This window comes from Falco punctatus (genome assembly GCF_963210335.1).
Source record: "Falco punctatus genome assembly, chromosome: 8".
NCBI lineage: Eukaryota > Metazoa > Chordata > Aves > Falconiformes > Falconidae > Falco > Falco punctatus.
This window is the reverse complement of record NC_137588.1, coordinates 59,748,759-59,764,847: the sequence shown is the minus strand read 5'-3', so window position 1 is coordinate 59,764,847 and position 16,089 is coordinate 59,748,759. Positions and strand designations below refer to the sequence as shown.

The window sequence follows — 16,089 nt, the reverse complement described above, 5'->3', positions numbered from 1 at the left end:
TATTTTCTTTGTTTCCATTTATTCACCAAATTTAGCACAGTGAATAGTTCGTTCAGAATTAAAAAAGACCAAATGGGATTTGGGAAAAAAAGGAAAAGAAAAAGCACAGGGAATTGATTTTATTTTTAATTCAACTGCAAGAGGAAAACAAGAGATGAGACTACGGGAGTCACCATTCTAACACGGCAGAAGGACAGCCTGCAAAACCCCAGCAAGAACTAAACTTTCAATTTATTAATGGCAAACCAAGATAGCAATAAAGTCAATTTTAGATGCAAAACATGTTGACTACAGGTGGTTTCAACTAATACAAAAATCGGTTCATGTATTTTAATTGTGTTCTGGTTTCCAAACATAGCTCAAGACAAATCACTCTGTAAAGGGCAGTCCATGAGAACTGTTTCTTTCATTACAACACATAGGAAGTGTGGAATTTCAGTCTGAATAAATGTGTGCAAGCAAAGAACTCATAAAAATGTATAAGTCTGACCTAGCTCCAAAGTAACTATAAAATATACCAAGTTAGCAGACACGCTGCAGGGCGAGTGTGTCACTGTTTGAAGAGAATTAAAATATTTTCCTAAAGAACATCTGAAATTATTAAATTCAGACCCAGCCACCCCTGGCACCACACACAGCTCTGACTGCATCCCGCTGGAGAGGGCAGCGGCGGTTCCCTGGCTCAGGCCAGGTTCTCCAGCCCAGCCGCACCACGGGCTCAGGAGCGGGGTGTCTCCGAGCGAGGGGCCAGCTCTCCTTACCTCACCCAACCTTCTGCTGCACACTGCTATTATATATATATATACATATATATATGTATATACACATAAAACATACTGAAACAGTCGAGCCTGGCCTAAGGAGATGCCCCGCAAGCTGCACGCAGATCACTCTGGTTTCTCCCTTGCTGGCAACTGACCTTGTCCCTACTACCAGCTTGAAGAGGAGAAAGTGCGGACAGACCCAGCTTACAAACCCAGAGCCCCGCTCTCACCAGCCTCTGTGCAAAGGAGGCTGTGAGCTGCTACCCAGGCAGTAACCCCCGACGCGAGCATCCCTGGGGCACAGACATCCTCATCTCATCTGTCTGCAGTGCCAGTGATACCCAACAAAAGGCGAAGCAAGGGTGCTCTGGTCTCCCTTCTAGAGCTCAGAGGCAACGCAGGGGAACAGGCAGCTGGCACGGGACCAGAACCGAGGGAGGCTGAATCCTACAACTTGCCTGGAGGAACTATTTCAAGCATGCTAAATTTTAACCACACATGGCAGCATCTCTGCGCTCCAGGGAGAGGGCATCGCAGAGATTCACAAACTCCATCCCAAGTTGGTCCAAAATAAGAAACAATTTTTTCAAAACATCCCAGCTCCTTGCAAGCTGGGAGTCTGGAACAGAGCTCTTCCTCTGCCTCAGGGCAACACACCACACAGCTCTTTTCATCGCTGACCTTTAAATTGTCGGGAAACCAATACAAGCAATCTTCCCTCAGAAGCCATAGGGAAGGTGAAAGGAGAACATGGCATATGAATAAATGTAAATCCAGATGGGGGTGGGGGGGAGGAAATCAACATTATACGGTGCTGTGCCTGATCAAGGTTACAATTAGGAGAGGGAGCATGGATTCCAGCTGTCATACCCTGTTGATGTTGCTCTGATGCTCACTGAGTTCCTAAGCCGGAGCTTGGCAGCCACCCTATGAAAGAGGTGCTCCAGGACTGTCCAAGAACCACCGGGACGTGAATTCTGAGAGATCAGTTGTCGTCAGCGCTGCTGTCAGCACACGCCACAGAAAGCTGCCCAAGATGCACAAACCCCTCTGCACCCTGGGTCTGCGACCAGCAGCAGGACACCCAGCAGACAGTCTCCTGCTTGAAGAAACCATTTTCTGTGGCAGGACCTTGTGCATCGCCCCCTCACCTTCATCGCACCCTCAAAGCTGGCACCTGAGCAGCAACCTTCAGTGCAAGTTTTTGTTCACTCACCTTCCTCTGTCCGTGCTGACGCTGCCAGCCCAGCGCCCGCATTAACCCCTTGTCAAGGAGCTGTCAGCTTCTGACCCAGGGAGCATTTTTCTTCATGTGGTTCCTGCTATAAAGCCCCACCACAAGCACTGACCTCCAGAAGAAAACAGAGAAGCCACATCTCTCTCAGCCCCCCCACCCCAGCCCCCCCACCCCAGCCCCCTTCGTTACACCATCAGCGCTGACAAGCTTCACATGCTGCTGCGGCTTCAGAGCAACCCGAGGTGAGCACGTGTGAGGGGCAGCTGGGAAGGGGCCTTGTTTCATCTGTCATCTTTTCTTTGCACATCAGCTCCAAGGTAACGTCAAGGTGAGTAATTAGCAAAATCCAGAAATGAGGAGAGCTCTCCCAGAGGAGCACGAGCTAACACAAGCGTCCAAGTCAGCGCCCAGCAGCCCAAGGAAGGCGAAGCAGGGCAGCGCAGCATGCTACACCCTCACAGGGTTTCCCCGGTCACTGTATTGCATGGTTGACTCCACAACGGAGTGGCCCTGCAGCAAACAAGCACCAAGAGAAAGGAACCTGTCACTGTCTCGGTGCCAACACACAGCTCTGGTGTTCGAGGCACGGGACTAAGGGCTGCTTTTCCCAGGTCCCAGCCCCACGTGATGAAAACCTGCTGCCTCCAAAGGGGCTCCCACACGAGCTGCTTGAACCAGCTCCAGCAACGCATTGGCTGGGTGGCCATGACCAGAGGTGACGTGCCTCCTAATGTCCTGTATCCCGCGGACCTCCCTAATTTCACCCACATCATGTTGTTACCACACTGTAACTGCAAAGGGGACCACGAAGGTCAGGCTGCTCCTGGTCCGTCTGCCGTCAGGCAGGGACCCCTCGGCTGTCCCGCTTCTCCCTCCCGACTTGGCCAGGATGGTCCATGCTGGCTCCCTCCCAGCCTGCCGATGGGCAGCAGCGCCAGCATCGCTTCCCAGCCATCAGGTCTGTGCAACAGCAGCTGCTGGTGGGCACAGCTGTGCCTCTCTCCTTGGGGGGGGTGGGGGAAGAAAACAGATTAATCAATGAAACCAAACCCAGAAACTACAACCATCTGTCAGCTTATTAATAGAAACAGAACTCATGTAAAGCACTGGCATTAAAACTCCAGGAATATCTTTTTCTGGAGGAAACGTTTAGGTTAGCAGCAACCGCAGTATTGGGTAGGGAGAGGGGGGTATTTATGGTGGTGTTTAAATCAGTTTATTGTTTTACTTTGGCAAAATCAAATTAGGGGATTCCTCCCCCCTTCCTCCAGTACAGCGTCTCACCCTCAGAAGGCTAAAGCCTTGTCTACTTATTTTGTATAATCCTCACCCCAGGCCTTCTTTACATCCCTAAAACACCCCACCCCCCACCCCCCTGCCCATTTCTAAGACCCTTCCCACTGGAGGGAGCGCAGGTGACGGTGGGCAAGTGGCTCAATAACCTCCCTGCCCCACAGACGTGCCAGGTGGACACAGTGAAAGCCTGGGGTGGCCTTCACACAGCCCGGTAAAACACTTACAGAAATACAGCAGCACTTAAACCAGCTCATTTTCACTTCTTGTACCATGAGAGGGAACAGGTGGGCGTCAGGGAAAGAAAACAACTTTGCAGATTATTTTAAACCATCTCTATTAATCTTCAGACACACATTTCAACTGCATGCATAGTTTTCTCATCTTTCATTTAGCTACAATCAAGTTATTTCTGTACTGTGCTTTATTCTCTTGTGAGAACAGGCAGCTAAAATAAACACTCTGTATTTACGCACATCAGTTATATTTCAATTCCCTTTGGAAAAAAAAAAATACTTGATATGGCCTAATTTTCCTTACCCTCTGGTTTCTCGTCCTTGGAGCACGATGGCCAGAGGAGCTGGCCTCCCTCGCTTGCCCCACGGACGGCTGCTCTCTCTGCGGCAGACAGAGCGGGAGCACCAGGGATGGATGGGGCAGCACCACGAGCCATTTCACACTCGTGCCACCTTTCTCACGCCTGCCTGGCTGGATTCGGTGCAGCCACGACCGACGTAACCCGTCTCTTTTCTGATGCCTGCACAGGGAACACGAGCAGCCCCATCCCCGCAGCCTGCCCAGCGGGCACCCTGCTCCCCCTGCGCAGCCCCAGGACCGGGCTGGTGTGCAGGATTCACCCCCCAGCCCAGGAGCGAGGCTAGGCAGGGGTGGACAGCCATCAAATAGGCCACCTACAAATATCAGACAAATTAGACCGAGGTTAAGAAAGTAGTAGTAGGTCCTGGAGGTGAGAATAAACCAGCCACAACAATAAAGGCGAGCGGGCAGCAGCTGGGCGCAGCAGCTCAAGCCCTCAGCCTGCTGTGTACAAACAGCAAGGCTGGAGCCTGAAATAAGATCCATGCTCCAGCAAAATGGATTATTTCCAAGTATTTGAAAAGCTTCTAACAGCTGTGGGTGAGGAAGAACACACTCACAGCCTGGGACAAGGCAGAGCAGAACAGACAGAAAAACAAGGTCTCCTCTAAAACAGAAAAGGCATCGAGCCCTCAAGAGCGCCCAGAGGGCACAGGCGGTGCTGGCTGGGCACACGCAGGCTCCCACTGCTGAACCATGTTTGAAGAAAATCCTCCTTCAAGATACTTGACAAAACTTGCCCACCCAGAGGGCTCCCAAGAAACCAACGCAGCTGTAAGTCATGTTTTGCAGGACCAGGAAAACACGGGACACATCCCAGTGGACAACAGCGACAGCTTTGCTTCCTCCAGTGACTCACCAGCAAACCCGACCTCCCCCCAGTACCACCTGGCAAATCTGAAGATGCTGATGTCTAGACAGAAGGCCAAGTACGAATCTAAAATCGCAAGGTAAATAATTTTTAAAACTATGAGGCTTCAGGGAAGGCATCTTTTCCTGCTGTGTGCAACTACTACGGGGTCCTTCTCTGTGAGTAGGGTCTATGGATGCTGCTGCAGTCCATGCCTCCACACACCACTGCGAACGCTGCCCAGGATCCAGCATTACAGGATTAGGTTGGCAATTATACAGTTACTCAAATTCGTTGTCACGTGCGTGAGGTGCTTGAGAAACTCCAGAACATCTGCAAGATTTTTATTTTTTTTTGCAGGGCTGCACAGAGCTCTGGAAAAACCTCAGGTCTATTGTGTGTTTTTCCCTTTTGCCTTAATCCAATACTGAGCCGTTTCTCTAGGGAAAAATATACGGGCTTCTCGGCAGCGTTAGCAGTAAGTCATTATTCTTTACAAATTGCAAGTCATGAATTTTAACAACTCTGAGGAAAGTGTTCATAAGTATTTTCCCAGTTTCTAAGATTAGAAACTGAATAGATTTAGCCACAGCTTGTTATCAAAGCAAAAAGGCAGTGACATTTTCAGGATCCACTTTCCGTATAGTACTGCTTTTCTATTGTGTAGTTAAAAGGCATTAACATTTTAAATATAGTATTGTTAATTACTTAAAGTTACAGGTATGTCATGCAAACTGACATAGAACATAAAATACCTCAATGTGCATAATTTCAGCAGATGGCAAGTGGGTAACGTCGAATTACACTTTGCCTTGAACACTGTGTAAAGAAAAAACTCCATTTAATCTTCAACTTCTTAAAGAAGTAATCATCAGTTTCTTAGTAAAGCAACTATTCCTAGGGTTTTAGCTGCCTTTTTTTTTTTTTTTAAATCCTTGCTGTATTCTGCTTTTATTTTCCCTTGCAGTTCAAGGGAACTGCGATATACGCAGTGTTTCCTAAAATATGTTGCATTGCCATTTGCTGTTAGACTACTGTAATATTCCACTACCAAAAAAACCCCAACACCCCAACCCCAAAACTGACTCCTTTGGCAATGCAATTATTTATATTTATTGTAAATTAGGATTACTAAAAATAGCAGCTTTTATTTTAATATGTAACACCATAAATTGGAAAAGTATTGGGGATGCCAATACTTGTGTTTATGGGAACGTATGTTAAAAAAGGCTAGCTCTAAAAATGCCTCTAGCTTTATTAAGAAAGGGGAAGGAAAAATCCTCTAATTTACCATGCCTGTCTTTCCAACAGCCTGGAGCAGCGGAACAGAGAGCTGCAGTCAGAGATTAAGGGTTTGCATTCAAAACTGGGACAGCAGCGTAAGTGGTACAGCCTTGTGGAGATGAACATGCAAAATGCAGAGAGAGCAAAGGAAGATGCAGAGAGAAGAAATGAAATGCTCCAAAGAGAAATGGAAGAGTTTTTTGAAACCTTTGGGGAAATTAACAGATGGAAATAAACAGGAGCGCGTTCAGTTTGAAATGGAGCTGAACTGTAGGAGAGAGGAAGGTCACATCCCCATTTCAGCACATACTCCCACTGCAGAGGTGAAATAAGAAACCCAGCAGCAAAACCTAGGCTATTACAAAGGGAGAAGTTGATACAAACTCCTCAGAATCCCTGAACTCCAGGAGCTATGCACCACCCTGCTCATGCCAGGGATGCTTTCTCTCGCTGGAAAAAATCTTTCCGGCACTTTGCACTTCCAGCTCCAGGCCAGCCCGTGCAGCATGCTGGGGACGCACCCTGGTATTTCTCAGCCAGCCTTGAGTCTCCTACCAATGCGCTACATGTCCAAGCAGCTGAGTGGTTTTAATCAAGGGATGTCACACATGCTGGAGTGTTTGACCAGCCACACCAGAGGTACTACATGGGCTTTAAGAGAGCGCTGAACTGGTGGTACCTGCACCCCAAAGCCAGCTGCTTCGGTTAAGAGACAGAGAAACAAGATGACACACCTGCATCTCCACACAGCTCCGCGCAGCACGGTGACCTGGCCCCATGGCACAGATCCAGGGCTGTTGTGCAGTCCCTGCCTGCTCACTAAAGGGATACTCATTCACAGAGGAGGTCTCTTACAAAGCCATTTACTCCTCCAGATCACAACTAGCCTCCCTACAGGACTCCCATAAGAACACATTATGCTTAAGACTATCACCAGTAGGCTCCCTCCCTCACATCTCTTTGGAGCTACCTCTCTCCACGCGAGAAATGCATTCACTCTTTTGATACTATTTTGATTAATGAAACATATGCAGTTCAGTATCAAGAAAATAACCACTGTTCTTTTAACCCAGTGCAGAGGAACTTTAACAGGAACACTGGCATCTGTATGCTTAAACCTGTAAAGAATTTAAAATTATATGAGAAAACCACGTGGCTCGTTATTTGCTCTTCAGCAAGCTTAAAAGCAAGAGTGAGTTACCAAATAGATGGTCAGTGTCTCGCTAAAACAGCTCATGGTGTGTAAGCAGAAACCACACAGATGGTTTTCTTCTCCCCCAGAGAAGAGCAAGCAGCTGGTTTTAAGATGAAACATGCATCAATCAAAACCCCAGTCTTATCCCAGAGGGCTCCTGGAGTGAAGCAGCCCTGCCCTATTCCATGCCCAGGGCAATGCTACAAGCCCTTTACGTGTAAGTGCACACTGGCCAACCACTGCGTGCACTGCCTGGTCTCCAGCAGCGACCACTGAACCGCGCCTTGCTGCTCTGCTGCCTTACCTTCGCACCAGGTAATCGTGAACCCAGCAGTTTTTAAATTTGAATTCCACGCGCTTACATTCTTCTTGTTTCTTTTCTCCACTTTTTTTTTTCTTGTTTATCTTCTCAGACCTCATTACTATGAGAAAAACAACTTCTCAAAAAATTATTTGGGTCTCATTTAACCAGTTCCATCCCTCCTTACCTTTCTAGAACTGTCCTGCCAACTTCAAGGATTTGCAGGAAAAATAAAGGAAAGGTATGACGCAAGGCAAGGAATATACCTGGGTAATGCTTTGTAAAGCACTTCCCTGCGTGCATGCCATCATCCTGCTTCTTTTTGTTGCCGTTGTCGTCCTTGTTATCTATTAAATGAATTGGATCTTCCTCTGTAGCTGAAGCAGCAATCTCAAAAACATCCTATCACCAAATGCAGGGGAGCTTTGGGATCTACCGGGCATCCCTGCTTCATCCAGATACTCTGCTGCAATGCTCTGTAGAGAAGAAATAAAACTTCCAAGTTCTCCAGGCAAGAAATGACAAAGCTGCTGTGAAAACTATTTCAGACTCTCATAATGTGAAGCTTTTACAACACCAAAGTCTGGCTGAGAGCCCTAGCCCCGTACCTAGAAAGGCAGGTATGTTAACCCTCCCTTTAATATTGGAAAACCTTCATTAAAAGCAATTAGATCAAAGTAGCTGTGAAGTTAACTCCAGGGATGGTGAAGTAAAGAGCAGACAGCTTGGAAAAGTGCCTGGAAACCTCATCACTGTCTTTGCAAGAATACTTCCCTCTTCCTCAAAGTACGTACAATGGAACTATTTTGTAAAATTAGCTATACCTCTGTTTTGCTCAGTGGGAACAAAAACAACACATATTGTTTGGGCGTGAGGTGAAGAGAAAATTCCTCCCAAGTCCTTTTATGTATGTACATATATACACACACATGAATACAGCCAGTAGCTTACGCGAAAGTTGCAAAGAAGTCTGACAACCTGATTACGATACTGCTTAAGCACACGGATGGGAATACAGATCCGTCAGTATTACCAGGCAAGCTTCCGCAATTTAAAAAGAATGCATTTCAAAATACGCTTGGCAGTAAAACCAAGTGTTGTTGATGTGTCCAACTGTTGCAGCTGATCAGGAGAAAGCAGCTCCAACCAGTCTCAAAGCTGTTCTTCATTCATTTTTCACACCAATACTTACTTTTTGGTTAACTGGAAGCTAAAGTGGTAACTGAAACTATGTTTAACGATAACTAAGAGCGTACATCATTTTGGTTACAGAAAACTTCAACACAGGAAGAACCAAGCAGAAGAAAACATTGGTACAGTAAATAAGACAGACTGCTCAAATCTTTTAAGTATACATATTTATTTGTAATTTTACAGTGGCTTTAGTACTGTATTACGATAATGTTTTTGGAGGGAAAAAAAAAACCAAAAAGCTTCAGAATGAGGCTTTAACTAGAAATTCAGAACTTGTTATTGACAGTTTTCCTTATGAAATTCTAGCTTCCTTAAAGAAAATCAATCAAAAAAACCCCAAGGAAGCATGACTGCTGTCCATAAAAAAAAACAAACCACAAACAACCACACCCAAAAAACTTTCTAGTCATCCTGAAAACAAAGTCCAGCATCAGACAAAATAGCCACTGCATTGAAAGGAACATGTTCCTATTGCACAAGCATCAAGAATGAGATATGACATTCAACGCCTAATTTCATAGGCAGAAGAGGCCACATGTATCTATATAATTAGACTTCAAAGCACATCTTTCTTCTGAAATTATATACCATACTATAACTAATATTAAGGCCATAAAATCAGAACACTGTAACAAGTGATAGGGCTTGATGCTACTTTTTGTGACATTTGGAGAGAAGGTGGGAAGAGGGCCAAAACAAGACATACAAAGCATTCTGAAGGGAGTTAGAACTTGAAGGCATTTCAAAAGAAATTCTCAAACTGATTTGTGGAGGGTTTTTATTCTGAGTCATTAGATGAAACAGGATTTCATAACAAATCACTCGAGGAACCTATTATACTCCCTTAATAGCATGTCTTCTGGAATACACTATAGAATATATTCTCTGGAATTAACACCTGAATTTGTACGAAAACAACTATTATTTCTATTTGCTACTCCCTCTTTAAAATAGATGAAAATTTGTATAATCTTTATAACTTGTCTTAATGATCAGGTAAGGCTTCACTGTACTGAGTTAACTGCACACAGGTATCTGATTTGCTCTTAATTACGTATCTTGGTTACACTGAACTGCTAAAACCACCTGGGGACCCCAACATGTCATATAACTTAAAGAAAGGGATAGTTATGTATTGCTATCTTTTCTAATTGTGTTCATTTCATTAGTGTATAAACACCTGAATGCAATAGCTCCAAAGATCCAGTAACTACCATGGAAGTTTAAACATTTTACTTTAGGAAAATCTGGGAAGCTGATGAAGCTGAAAATGCACATTAGTCATTTTATAAAGTTTGGCTTGCCACCATTTAAGAAAATATAGGTATCAAAAACAGACAAATACACTGCTAACCATCTGTTACATTTTCTTTTAAAAAATTAGCACCAATTTAAGAGTCTGAATTCATAGAAAAGCTAGTGACACACTTGGTTGTTCAAAAAAGTTTTTCCCCCTTAGAAGACAATACAGTAGCATATGCTCACGGGTATTAAATTAGCTGTTATCAGTAAGAAAAATGACTACTGTTTCAGTGGTTAATGAACACAAAATGTTGTTCTTACCTGATTACTTTCTCCTCTGCTTTTGTTATCCTAAGAAACTATGGAGTGCTGAACTACAGACCCAGCTGGGTAACAAATACACACGTACTTACTTAAGTACACCCTAGAAAGTACCAGCGTCTCAGACTAGTATTTCAGAGCAGGGACAGTGTCTTCCTGTGGTATTCGTAGAGCATCTACTGCAGCGGAGTCCCCATAAGCAGATGTTATGGCCTTACCACAGCATGCACAACTACCTTATGATGCATAGCCAAAGTTAATAAAAAGGGTTTTGTTTAAGAAAAATAATCCTAGCGCTCATAGCCAGCTGACCTTGCTTTAGGAACAATGTTGCATCTTTATGTAATAGATGGCTAGGCAGTCACATTGCTATTCATGTCACCCTACAGGCGTTTGAGTACAAGATGTTTCCCAAATGATCTCTTACTATGTGTTAAATTTCAGCCCATAAAAAATTTTCTCATTTCAAATCTCTCAAAACAGGTTTATATTTAAAGGAACACGCTGAGCAAATCTGTCAGAAGAGCAAAGATTGCAACCAAAATTTAAACACATTAAACATTTTTTCATGTTATTCCTTTTTACACCATATACTGGTTGTATTTAGAAAAATCCTAAAGTGCTTCAAACCCAGCAATTAATAAAGTTGATTTGTTTTGTGCAAAACTGCAAGCACCTTTTCAAAAAATAAGCAGCAGCATCAAGGAATAAAAACTTAAACAGTTAAAGGCATTTCCTCTATTTTGTTTTGAATTCTTGGACCACAATAATTTGCCATATTTTCAACAACAAACTGCAGAAGTGTGCATTTTATTAGTTTAATTTTATACTGGACTTGTTATACATATACTGTTTGAAATAGCGGACCCAGGTAAATTTATATCCACAAAGCAACATTGTGGGATTGAAATCCAACAACTAAATTTTAGCTACAAAAATAGTCATTTTATAGAACACAAACGATGATTATCTCTCCACTTTCCTCCAACACTAATATGAGAAAAGATGGCTTACTTAAAACATTAGTTTAGCTCCAGACATTTTTAGCATGCAGGGTGGGCAAGAAATAAAACCAATTTGATAAGTTGTGTAATAAGCTTTTAGAACATCACTATCACTCATGTAATAGACAATCAAAAATATATGTAAAATAATGAGCCAGAATACACTTTTTCTGTCATATTTCAACATGTTAAAAATAAAATCAAAGACACTCTGGAAAAGCAAAGAAATCACTAGATTCATCTATAGGAACTCAAGTCCAAATTCTGCATCTGGGTGCAGGTGTCCCTGGATCAAAGCCAGTTTTGAGCAGGAATTACACAATACACATCCCAGGAAAGAATTTAGTTCCCAGTATATGGTATCACCAAGTTTAGCATCAAGCCCTGATAGAATCCATATGACATATGTAGAATATACAGACAAAGGCTGTTCAGCATTTACCCCCCACGACGCTGCAAGTACTTCCAAGTGTCACAATCCAAATGAAACACTCCGCACCCCCGTATCGCTGCAAGACTGAACCCGTACTCCAAACCAGCATTATGTTCAGTAAAGATTTGTCTGCACTTTAACATCTCAACTTCCAGCACGCACCAACTAGACTGCGCTTCTGCCAAAAGAAGGGTCATCCACGTACTTCTTGGAGACTCAGTATGTCAGCTGTATTTTGAAAGTCTAAACCCTACTTCATTCATAATATCATAATTTTAAGCCAAATGCAATCATATGGAATCTTTTTTTTTTTCTCCTTTTTAATTAATTCTGAATAAACACATACACTCTGTCAGGACTTAAAGACAAAGAAAACCTCCAGAGCCCTCTGGTGCCTAACAGTTTTTGAAACTTACCAACCAACTAGTTAATTTCTAGTAAAGGTTGAGTTTTTCATTATTTTGACAAGAAAATGTAAACCCTTACTGGAAACCTTACAAAACTTCAAAGGCTGTTTGCAAACAGTAGTTTCCAGTCATTAGTTTATTTTGTATGATCCATGCAGACAAAGCCTTAATTTTGACATTCATTTTTCATCTTTTTCAATAAAAAAAACAGACTTGTCATATCACAGTATTTCCTCAAAGCACACTTACAGGCCACTTATCCAGATTTCAAAACACCAAGCTTCTCTTTCTAAGTTGGTTTTTCTCTTTTGAGGAAAAATGATATGAGCACAGATGAAATGAACTGTTGAAAACATACTCCATTTCTGCAATGCCATTCAGCTACTCAGTGTTCATATATTTAACATACTGTTTCTGGTAAATAATCTGATTGATAGCCATAGATCCTTCACTTTTTCAGGTGAGCAGTTAAGATTACAGATTGTATCTTCATTGACCACCACTTATTTTTAGTCATATTTCATGAATTGTTTGTATACTGTGGTAGTGTTAACACTGTACAAAGTCTCTCAAAGAAAAGCAACATTCATGTTTACAAAACTGAGCAGGTTTCTTTATATATATATGTATATGTGTACACACGCTCACATATTCTTAATCTTTAAATACATATAAATATTTATAAATGCCAAAGTGCAGAAAAATGGTCAATTGCATCACTTTACATACATGATTTTAGTATTAGGAATAAAAGTGATTATATTGCACACCAAAATCTCTAAACTTTTAAACCCCTATCAAGTTACATACGCATTTTGTTTTCCATCAATGATGAGGTTCTCACAGCACTGACAATCATTTCACAAATGTGGCACTGAACTTAATCTGCAGTCAGGAATACAACTATATGTATGTAATCTGCATGCAGTGCATTTATAGTCTATATGTGCACACTGACACAGCATGGGAACTTTAGCATGCATCTGTTCTGCATGTGTTTTCCTGAATATAATCTGCACATGTGCCTTCTTGAAATAGATGTTCATTCAGGTTATTAGCAATTATGTTTTTAATTATACCAAAATCAAAATCCACAATATTCACAGACATGCTCCAAAGGCAGCAACATTCCTGTAAAATTTTGAAGCTTCAATGTATGCCACAGCAAGAAGACATCAAAAAAGAAGGTATGAGGCAGCTTTTCCTACAAGATTTGCAAATAAACTCAGTTAACCGCAGGGGTATTTTTTATTCCAAGAGTACATACTCAAGCTAACAGTATGTACTAGGGGAAGGTCATATACCAGTTCAAATCATGGAGATCTGGTAGTTACGTTGAAAAAGATAATTTAAATCACAGATTAATTCAGGTTGGAAGAGACCCAGAGGTCATCTGGTCCAACCCCCCGCTGTTCTGAGTGGCTCCAGTCCAATAGGAAAAATTCAAACTCTGCCAATTTCCAAAACACATAGCAGGGGGAAAAAAAAAGTAAAAATAAAAATTAAGTATTCTAAAGCAGTAACTGTTAAAATGAGCACAGCACAGTGCAATTTCAGTTGAAAAAGATTAAAATCTTGAAAAGTGAAACCCAGTAGATTACTTCCATAGTGAATCACTAATGCTCACTTTAAATAGGTGTCTTTAATAGTTGTTATTTGTGTAAGTTAAAATTACTAAACTTATGCAAATGAACAGCAACCTGTACTGCTCTGCTATATGGCAAATAGGTATTTTTAAATGTTTTTTTTCCAGTGACAAAAATGCACTAAAATATTTCACATATACTGTCAGTATCCAAAGATAAACTTTAAAAGCAAACAACAAGAAAAAACCCAAGCTTTGATATCCTGCAATTCAATTACAGAATTTTAAAGATCCAGGATTCCAGATGACAATTCTGAAGTACTTTGTTAATTTTTAGATTTTTGTTTACCCTTCTGAGACAGTAAAACCTTATTATTTTTGCTACAGCAAATTAAGCTATTAGAAAGGGGGACTATTTTAACATAAAAGCAATGCTTGTGTAAAGAGAAATTGCTGCTTTTCAAACCAAATTTTCTTTTACAAGAGAAATATGTCAGTAATGCAGCGGCTGTCTGGGCCAGTATATTTTATAAGTTCTAGTTATATATTCAAGTCAAGAATATCTGGATCAACAGCTAAATATAGTGCCTTTAAGAAAGTGGTGTTTTACCTAATCTTGTACATCTCTATTACTCTTATAGTTACATAGTTTAGTCTCACATGCACGCATACACAAGATCCTTTAGCAAAATTTCACACCTGTGCAGTCCAAAGTGAATGTGCACAATTTCATATGTGTAGTATAACGCAATTCAAGCCCTATTCTACTGCAAATGTTTTCCAGTTAAACCTGTTTTGCAATATAGTAGGCAATGTTTATATTATCGGATTCTGAAAACTGTACTGAAACAGCAAATGATCTCTTCCTTATCTCTGACACTGTATTTAGGAAATCTGTTATTAAATATGTATTCCTCCCCCAGCAGAAAGAGAGGTTTTCCTAAGGCGGGAATAGAGCTAAGCTCTTAACTAAATACTTAATTTACAAGTGACTCAAAACTACTGTATTTTTATTTCTTTACTCATGAGATAGAATGGACCCATTAAAAAAAATGGAAAACATTTATGCAGCCCTTTTTGAGGCTGCAGGTCTCTCCAATTCATCTGTCCTTTTGTCAGTTTCCAGTGAATGAAGAGCATCACAGATTGGTTTCCTTTTCTGTTTGTTTTTGTTAAAGGACCAGTATCACAAACTAGAAAGTTCAAAACATTTTAGCACTCTCTCCTCTTCTACACAGGCACTGTTTCACAGATAACTCACTCATCATTCCTTAAGATTTAATTAAGCCACTGTATCTTCCATCCACGTTCAAAAAACTGAAAAAGTTAGAGACACATACTCATAGGTGAAATACAAAGTAATGGCTATAGTCTTTAAACTTTACGTTTATCTCTTCTACAAGAAGATAGAATCATTGGAAAGCAGAGATAGAAAGGGCTCAATTAAAAAAAAAGTGCTATGTGGAAGAATAACTGTCCTTTAAACACGGTACTGAGAGCATTCAATGTGTGAGTTCACACTTAGATACAACGCTCCAGTCGTTAAAAGCAAACTGCCACAGTCACACGTTAAAACAAACTTCACAGAGACTACACATTCAGAAAACCTACTAATAAGCAATACTGTACTAAAATGTAAACAACGATTGTGTCACAGAAGCCTGCCAGTCGGGACTGAAGAGTCATGAACCCACTTAAGAGGGGTTATTGGCTAAAGGTCTATTATAACTGCTCACCTGAAATAGGCTGAAACGAAAAAAAGCCTGTAATAATGTCTAAATTTAATTCTTTTTTTGTTCCTTAGACATTGATTTGCTTTCATTCTACAACATTAAGCAGGCAGTTTCATAAGAACTGAGTAAAAAAACCAGGCATTACTTTAGCAGAACATGCAGAACATGGAGTTTTTCTACTTGTTTCCATAAACTTACAAGCAATTCAGGCCCAATGGAAGCAAGAGTTCTTTTCCAAAGTCAAGTCTGCAATCCTGGCTGATCATCGACATCCTTCAAGGGGTCCTGTCAAGGCATCGAGGCTGCTGTCTGTATCTGAGGCCAATGTTTGCTCTGTTGACATGGATGAAATGTCATTGATAGATGATGACTGGGAAGGACTGGTGTTGCTATTCACTGCTGCATCTGTGCTAAGTAAACCAAACATAATAAAATCTGAGGCAAGACAATATTACAGGTAAAAATAACCACACTTCTAAGCTCTGAGCATCACTTTTCCCACAGAAATCCTTAGAAAATAAAGAAATAAAAATTAGAAAGGCAAGTATGAAGTTCCCTAGCACTCAAAACCCAAGGTGAACATTAAGAGATTTTTATTCTTCTCCCTCTTTGCGGAGGTGGAAAAAGAAAAAAAGCAATGTAGAATGTG

General features: G+C 41.6%; 1 protein-coding gene and 1 long non-coding RNA gene across 8 annotated transcripts in view; one reads left to right on the top strand and one right to left on the bottom strand.

The window, feature by feature from the left end:
• Window positions 1–807: 807 nt before the first annotated feature.
• On the top strand, window positions 808–5,663 carry LOC308068224. The gene is made up of 2 exons (XR_013929906.1): window positions 808–4,841; window positions 5,102–5,663. It is a non-coding gene; the product is annotated as an uncharacterized lncRNA (long non-coding RNA).
• MAPK9 (mitogen-activated protein kinase 9) overlaps window positions 5,636–16,089 on the bottom strand; it is a 34,122-nt gene continuing 23,668 nt past the window's right edge. For 3 of the 7 annotated variants that reach the window (XM_080398447.1, XM_080398449.1, XM_080398451.1), the window contains one exon: window positions 8,863–15,850. In XM_080398447.1, coding sequence (XP_080254573.1) covers window positions 15,703–15,850 — 148 coding nt within the window. In that variant the 3' untranslated portion in view covers window positions 8,863–15,702. Of the gene's footprint in view, window positions 7,998–8,862; window positions 15,851–16,089 lie in introns of those variants that run through there. The other 4 variants (XM_080398450.1, XM_080398448.1, XR_013929903.1 and 1 more) reach the window with 3 other exon arrangements.